The sequence below is a fragment of the Telmatherina bonti genome, assembly GCF_933228915.1.
Source record: "Telmatherina bonti genome assembly, chromosome: 17".
Lineage (NCBI taxonomy): Eukaryota > Metazoa > Chordata > Actinopteri > Atheriniformes > Telmatherinidae > Telmatherina > Telmatherina bonti.
Window position 1 is genome coordinate 37,426,772 of NC_136615.1, and position 8,934 is coordinate 37,435,705.

Consider the following 8,934-nt stretch of genomic DNA (forward strand, 5'->3'; position numbering starts at 1 on the left):
CTTCTGATGGCTGCTATCTTTGGATGGTTTCCAGTTTCTAATGGTGTTTAGCTTCTGATGGTTATTAGCTTCTGATGGCTGCTAGCTTCTGATGGTTGGTAGCTTCTGATGGTTGCCAGCTTCTGACTGTTGGTAGCTTCTTTCTGTTGGTAGCTTCTTTTTTTTCGTAGCTTCAGATGGTTGTTAGCTTCTGATGGTTGCCAGTCTCTGACGGTTTCCAGTTTCTGATGTTTGTTAGCTTCTGATGGTTGTTAGCTTCGAAATGGTTGCCAGCTTCGGATGGTTTCCAGCTTCTAATGGTGTTTAGCTTCTGATGGTTGTTAGCTTCTGATGGCTGCTAGCTTCTGATGGTTGTTAGCTTCTGATGGCTGCTAGCTTCTGATGGCTGCCAGCTTCTCATGGTAGCTAGCTTCTGATGGTTTCTAGCTTCTAATGGTTTCCAGCTTCTGATGGCTACCAGCTTCTGATGCTTGCTAGCTTGTGGTGGTTGATAGCTTCTGATGGTCGTCAGCTTTTAATGGTTGCTAGCTTCTGATGGTTTCCAGCTTCTGACTTCTGCTAGCCTCTGATGGCTGTTAGCTTCTGGTGGTTGTTACCTTCTGATGGCTACTAGCTTCTTATGGCTGCTAGCTTCTGGTGGTTGTTAGATTCTGATGGTTGCCAGCTTCGGATGTTTGCCATTTTCTGATGGTTTCTAGCTTCTTATAATTGCTAGCTTCTGATGGTTACTAGCTTCTGATGGTAGCTAGCTTCTAATGGTTGCTAGCTTCTGATGGTTTCCAGCTTCTGATTGCTGCCAGCTTCTCATGGTAGCTAGCTTCTGATGGTTTCTAGCTTCTAATGGTTTCCAGCTTCTGATGGCTACCAGCTTCTGATGCTTTCTAGCTTGTGGTGGTTGATAGCTTCTGATGGTCGCCAGCTTTTAATGGTTGCTAGCTTCTGATGGTTTCCAGCTTCTGACTTCTGCTAGCCTCTGATGGCTGTTAGCTTCTGGTGGTTGTTACCTTCTGATGGCTACTAGCTTCTGATGGCTGCTAGCCTCTGATGGCTGCTAGCTTCTGACTGTTGCTAGCTTCTGATGATTTTTAGCTTCTGATGTTTGCCAGCTTCTGACTGTTGCTAGCTTCTAATGGCTGCTAGCTTCTGATGGCAACTAGCTTCTGGTGGTTGCTAGCTTCTGATGGCTACTAGCTTTTGATGGTTTCCAGCTTCTGATGGCTGCTAGCTTCTGGTGGTTGTTAGCTTCTGATGGTTGATAGCTTCTGATAGTTGCTAGTTCCTGATGGTTGCTAGCTTCGGATAGTTGCTAACTTCTGATGGTTGCTAGCTTCTGATGGCTACTAGCTTCTGATGGTTTTCAGCTTCTGATGCCTTCTAGCTTCTGGTGGTTGATAGCTTCCGATGGTCGCCAGCTTTTGATGGTTGCTAGCTTCTGATGGTTTCCAGCTTCTGACTGTTGCTAGCTTCTGATGGCTGTTAGCGTCTGGTGGTTGTTAGCTTCTGATGGTTGATAGCTTCTGATGGCTACTAGGTTTTGATGGTTTCCAGCTTCTATGACTGCTAGCTTCTAATGGTTGCTAGCTTCTGATGGTTTCCAGCTTCTGATTGCTGCCAGCTTCTCATGGTAGCTAGCTTCTGATGGTTTCTAGCTTCTAATGGTTTCCAGCTTCTGATGGCTACCAGCTTCTGATGCTTTCTAGCTTGTGGTGGTTGATAGCTTCTGATGGTCGCCAGCTTTTAATGGTTGCTAGCTTCTGATGGTTTCCAGCTTCTGACTTCTGCTAGCCTCTGATGGCTGTTAGCTTCTGGTGGTTGTTACCTTCTGATGGCTACTAGCTTCTGATGGCTGCTAGCCTCTGATGGCTGCTAGCTTCTGACTGTTGCTAGCTTCTGATGGTTTTTAGCTTCTGATGTTTGCCAGCTTCTGACTGTTGCTAGCTTCTAATGGCTGCTAGCTTCTGATGGCAACTAGCTTCTGGTGGTTGCTAGCTTCTGATGGCTACTAGCTTTTGATGGTTTCCAGCTTCTGATGGCTGCTAGCTTCTGGTGGTTGTTAGCTTCTGATGGTTGATAGCTTCTGATAGTTGCTAGTTCCTGATGGTTGCTAGCTTCGGATAGTTGCTAACTTCTGATGGTTGCTAGCTTCTGATGGCTACTAGCTTCTGATGGTTTCCAGCTTCTGATGCCTTCTAGCTTCTGGTGGTTGATAGCTTCCGATGGTCGCCAGCTTTTGATGGTTGCTAGCTTCTGATGGTTTCCAGCTTCTGACTGTTGCTAGCTTCTGATGGCTGTTAGCGTCTGGTGGTTGTTAGCTTCTGATGGTTGATAGCTTCTGATGGCTACTAGGTTTTGATGGTTTCCAGCTTCTATGACTGCTAGCTTCTGGTGGTTGTTAGCTTCTGATGGTTGATAGCTTCTGATGGTCGCCAGCTTCTGATGGTTGCGGTTTTCTGATGGTTGCTAGCTTCTGATAGTTGCTAGCTTCTGATGGTTGCTAGCTTCTGATGGTGTCTAGCTTCTGATGGCTACTAGCTTCTGATGGTCGCCATCAGAATTCTTTACCGTCTTCAGTAAGGATGCAGCAGCAGCGTCTTCACTGGGTTCTGCAGGCCATCAAGGCCTCCAGGTCCATCAGACCTGCTCCCAAACCCAGTCTGGGCAGTCCATGTAGTGGAGAACAGTTCTAGCAAGCCTTTCATCAGCTTCAGCTTGGTTCCGGTTTCAGTGTGGAGACGTCCAGTCGGAGGAAATCTGGCAGATCATCGTCTTCGTCATTTGTCAGACGGAGACCTGGACCGTTTGTCAGACGGAGACCTGGACCGTTCGTCAGACGGAGACCTGGACCTGGACCTGGACCGGGGGTTGAGCAGGAACATGTGACCTTGACCTGATGTTAGCATGAAGCTACGTAGCAGCGCTAGCCTCGTTCTCTGCTCGCTCTGGGTTAGCTTCCAGCTCATGCGAGGAAACAGGGAAGTAAATGTATTCGACTCACTGGAGCTGTAAATAAACTGGAAAGATGCTCAAATCATTCAGCTTCATTTATTTGTTCATTCTTTGGTTTTTCCCAACCAAGAAAAAAGTTTCTGGCTTTTTTTGGTCTAAAGTGGAAAGAAAAAGCAGAAAGTTGATCATCTGGACGTGATGTCCTGATCCGGCGGGAAGGTGAAGCAGGTTAGAAACGGGACGACCTCCTGCTGTGAACCGGACCACAGCCTTCTGGCTCCGTTCCACCTGCATGGACTGGTTTTGTACCTGTGCATTGTGACCATCTTCCTGGTTTCTCTCCCCTCACAGGGACTTGGTGTCGAGCCAGCGGTCCGTCAGCGCCGTCACCACTCCTTCTCGGAACTTCTTCTCAACATTCCTCCCACAGGCCAAGCGCGCCCCGGGTAAGCCTGCTCAGGCGATCTCTGGCTCTTCACCCAGCCAGGCAGCCGTTGGCAGGAGGGATGCGTCGGTGAATCAGGTGAGAGCCCCGAGCTGCTGGACCAGATCTGGTCCAGGTTTAACGACCGGTCTGGCTGTTTTCATTTGTTCTGGGTCAGAAAGACGGTGTCGCATCAGCGACCCGACCCGCTGACTCGTCCAACTGGTCTCTCTGGAGCCTTGCTGCCAGTAAGGCGTCCATCACACCCCAGCAGGTGTTCCCCGTTTTAGCTCCTAAAGTTTGACAGATTAACACAACCTGTCTCAGAAAGCTGTGAGAATACGCTGATAGCGCCCCCTGTGGGGACATTGTAGATAGCATGGCAGCGTGAAGACAGCAGAGCTTCACCTGAGGCAGACCGGCAAGACGCAGGACATGAAGGGAGATGGACTTGTGTTTAGATCTGGAGCCGAGGGGGGTCGCTCTGGGTTTTCCCTCCTGGTGTTTACCCTTCTCTCCTTCCTTCCTGCCCAGCAGGATTCCCCATCAACAGCACCGTCGTCATCTTTTCAGTCTGAATGTCATACAGTTACTGTTTCACCAACGCAAAGGTTCCAGGTTTCCAAAGTAAAACGAGTAAAATGCAGAAATGTGCTGTAGCCAAACAGCCGGTTACGTGGCATTGTTCTGGTGATTCCAGTTCATTCAGTAGATCTCAGTAAACAGAAGGAAAAGGTCTGTTTAGGCTCAAGTCGAGTGTGAAAACAGGACCGTTGTTGTGACGGAGGGCAGGGAGAGGCAGCTGCGCCACGCTGATGATGCTGACTTTCCTGAAAAGTGAAGGTTTTCTTTCACAAAAGACTGATGAGAACAGAAACGTCTGAGTGAGAGACATCTGTCCTGGGCTGGTGGAGGAGAAAGGCTGTTAGCTTGGCTGGAACCACCCAGGCTTTCGGCGTTCTCCGTATGAGAACATATTTCCCCTACAAGACCAGGTCTTCTAGACTTCTTGTCTTTTTGCGGGACTTCCTTCCAGGTTTGACGTTATGCTGGTCACACTGTACAGTTGCTGGCACCACAATAGACGAGCTTTCAAACAACGAACCAGCGTATGGTAATCTGAAAGCAGAGCGGTGAAAGGGTTTCTGTTTCTTTTAGGCTGCAAAGGCTAAAGAAGCAACGCAGGCTAAGGAAGTTAAAGGAGCATCCAGCCAGGCAGCAAGCAGTGAATCTGCTTATTCCCAGTCTCAGATGTTTACCAGCAACAATCCCAGACACAAGAGAATCCAGGAACATGAGAAGGAGAGAAAAGAGCTTTTTTCCAAGCCTCCATCACAGGTATGTGTTTCACCTGCCCGTCTGCCTGAAACGGTTGTTTCAGGTTCCAGGTAGTTAGACTGAAAACCTATTTAGACCTCTAACTAACACAACTTAACCTGTTAAACCGTCATCAGGGAAGCAGACGGGACGAAGACGATTTAAATCAGATGGAACACTTTTTTTCTCCACAGAAACTTAGCAAATCTCTCATATGGATCTGGAGTCCAGTCGAAACCGTATCAGGATGGAACGTGTGATCAAGCTCCAGATTTAGTCATTTAATGTCCGAATGTCTGGGTCTTGTTCACGAGTGAGGGAAGGATGGAGCGTGAGATCGCCAGATGGAAATGGGTGGATGATGGAGTGATGATGGATGGATGATGCAGTGATGATGGATGGATGATGCAGTGATGATGGATGGATGATGCAGTGATGATGGATGGATGATAGATGATGGATGGATGGATGGATGGATGGATGATGGATGGATGGATGGATGGATGGATGGATGGAGTGATGATGGATGGATGATGGAGTGATGATGGAGTGATGATGGATGGATGATGGATGACGGAGTGATGATGGATGGATGGATGGATGATGGATGGATGGAGGATGGATGGATGGATGACAGATGATGGATGGATGGATGATGGAGTGATGATGGATGGATGGATGATGGAGTGATGATGGAGTGATGATGGATGGATGATGGAGTGATGATGGATGGATGGATGATGGAGTGATGATGGATGGATGACGGAGTGATGATGGATGGATGATGGATGGATGATGGAGTGAAGATGGATGGATGATGATGGATGGATGATGGAGTGATGATGTATGGATGATGGAGTGATGATGGAGTGATGATGGATGGATGGAGGATGGATGGATGATGGATGGATGGATGACAGATGATGGATGGATGGATGATGGAGTGATGATGGATGGATGACGGAGTGATGATGGATGGATGATGGATGGATGATGATGGATGGATGATGGAGTGATGATGGAGTGATGATGGATGGATGGATGGATGGAGTGATGATGGATGGATGATGGATGGATGATGGAGTGATGATGGATGGATGATGGAGTGATGATGGATGGATGATGGAGTGATGATGGATGGATGATGGATGGATGATGGAGTGATGATGGATGGATGATGGAGTGATGATGGTGTGATGATGGAGTGATGATGGATGGATGATGGATTAATGATGATGGCGTGATGATGGATGGATGGATGTATGGATGATGGATGGATGATGGAATGATGATGGAGTGATGGATGGATGGATGGAGTGATGATGGATGGATGATGGAGTGATGATGGATGGATGATGGAGTGATGATGGATGGATGATGGAGTGATGATGGAGTGATGATGGATGGATGATGGAGTGATGATGGAGTGATGGATGGATGATGGATGGATGATGGAGTGATGATGGAGTGATGATGGATGGATGATGGAGTGATGATGGAGTGATGATGGATGGATGATGGAGTGATGATGGATGGATGATGGAGTGATGATGGATGGATGATGTATGGATGATGGAGTGATGATGGAGTGATGATGGATGGATGATGGAGTGATGATGGAGTGATGTATGGATGATGGAGTGATGATGGATGGATGATGGAGTGATGATGGATGGATGATGTATGGATGATGGAGTGATGATGTATGGATGATGGAGTGATGATGGAGTGATGATGGATGGATGATGGAGTGATGATGGAGTGATGATGGAGTGATGTATGGATGATGGAGTGATGATGGAGTGATGATGGAGTGATGATGGATGGATGATGGAGTGATGATGGAGTGATGATGGATGGATGATGGAGTGATGATGGAGTGATGATGGAGTGATGTATGGATGATGGAGTGATGATGGATGGATGATGGATTAATGATGATGGCGTGATGATGGATGGATGGATGTATGGATGATGGATGGATGATGGAATGATGATGGAGTGATGGATGGATGGATGGAGTGATGATGGATGGATGATGGAGTGATGATGGATGGATGATGGAGTGATGATGGATGGATGATGGAGTGATGATGGAGTGATGATGGATGGATGATGGAGTGATGATGGAGTGATGGATGGATGATGGATGGATGATGGAGTGATGATGGAGTGATGATGGATGGATGATGGAGTGATGATGGAGTGATGATGGATGGATGATGGAGTGATGATGGATGGATGATGGAGTGATGATGGATGGATGATGTATGGATGATGGAGTGATGATGGAGTGATGATGGATGGATGATGGAGTGATGATGGAGTGATGTATGGATGATGGAGTGATGATGGATGGATGATGGAGTGATGATGGATGGATGATGTATGGATGATGGAGTGATGATGTATGGATGATGGAGTGATGATGGAGTGATGATGGATGGATGATGGAGTGATGATGGAGTGATGATGGAGTGATGTATGGATGATGGAGTGATGATGGAGTGATGATGGAGTGATGATGGATGGATGATGGAGTGATGATGGAGTGATGATGGATGGATGATGGAGTGATGATGGAGTGATGATGGAGTGATGTATGGATGATGGAGTGATGATGGATGGATGATGGAGTGATGATGGAGTGATGATGGATGGATGATGGAGTGATGATGGATGGATGATGGAGTGATGATGGATGGATGATGGAGTGATGATGGAGTGATGATGGAGTGATGATGGATGGATGATGGAGTGATGATGGAGTGATGATGGAGTGATGTATGGATGATGGAGTGATGATGGAGTGATGTATGGAGTGATGATGGATGGATGATGGAGTGATGATGGAGTGATGATGGATGGATGATGGAGTGATGATGGATGGATGATGGAGTGATGATGGATGGATGATGGAGTGATGATGTATGGATGATGTATGGATGATGGATGGATGATGGATGGATGATGGAGTGATGATGGATGGATGATGGATGGATGATGGAGTGATGATGGATGGATGATGGATGGATGATGGAGTGATGATGGAGTGATGATGGAGTGATGATGTATGGATGATGGAGTGATGATGGATGGATGATGGAGTGATGATGGATGGATGATGAGTGATGATGGAGTGATGATGGATGGATGATGGAGTGATGATGGATGGATGATGAGTGATGATGGAGTGATGATGGATGGATGATGGAGTGATGATGGAGTGATGATGAGTGATGATGGAGTGGATGATGATGATGGATGATGGAGTGATGATGGATGGATGATGGATGGATGATGGTATGGATGATGGAGTGATGATGGATGGATGATGAGTGATGATGGATGGATGATGGAGTGATGATGGAGTGATGATGATGGATGGATGATGGAGTGATGATGGAGTGATGATGATGGATGGATGATGGAGTGATGATGGAGTGATGATGATGGATGGATGATGGAGTGATGATGGATGGATGATGGAGTGATGATGGAGTGATGATGATGATGATGGATGATGGAGTGATGATGGAGTGATGATGGATGGATGATGGAGTGATGATGGATGGATGATGGATGGATGATGGATGGATGATGGAGTGATGATGGATGGATGATGGAGTGATGATGGAGTGATGATGATGGATGGATGATGGAGTGATGATGATGGATGATGGATGGATGATGGAGTGATGATGGAGTGATGATGGATGGATGATGGAGTGATGATGGATGGATGATGGATGGATGATGGATGGATGATGGATGGATGATGGAGTGATGATGGATGGATGATGGATGGATGATGGATGGATGATGGAGTGATGATGGAGTGATGATGGAGTGATGATGTATGGATGATGGATGGATGATGGATGGATGATGGAGTGATGATGGAGTGATGGTGGATGGATGATGGATGGATGATGGAGTGATGATGGATTGATGATGGATGGATGATGGAGTGATGATGGAGTGATGATGGATGGATGATGGATGGATGATGGAGTGATGATGGAGTGATGATGGATGGATGATGGAGTGATGATGGAGTGATGATGGAGTGATGATGGATGGATGATGGATGGATGATGGAGTGATGATGGAGTGATGATGGATGGATGATGGAGTGATGATGGAGTGGATGGTGGATGGATGATGGATGGATGATGGATGGATGATGGAGTGATGATGGAGTGATGATGGATGGATGATGGATGGATGATGGATGGATGATGGAG

The 8,934-nt window shown here is 46.9% G+C and overlaps 1 protein-coding gene across 2 annotated transcripts in view; it reads left to right on the forward strand.

The window, feature by feature from the left end:
* The window catches only part of wdr91 (WD repeat domain 91), a 54,806-nt gene that overhangs the window by 22,005 nt on the left and 23,867 nt on the right, over positions 1-8,934 (forward strand). For both annotated transcript variants that reach the window (XM_079256923.1, XM_079256924.1), the window contains exons 7-8: positions 3,298-3,469; positions 4,529-4,708. In XM_079256923.1, the coding sequence (XP_079113049.1) occupies positions 3,298-3,469; positions 4,529-4,708 (352 nt within the window). The remainder of the gene's footprint in view (positions 1-3,297; positions 3,470-4,528; positions 4,709-8,934) is intronic.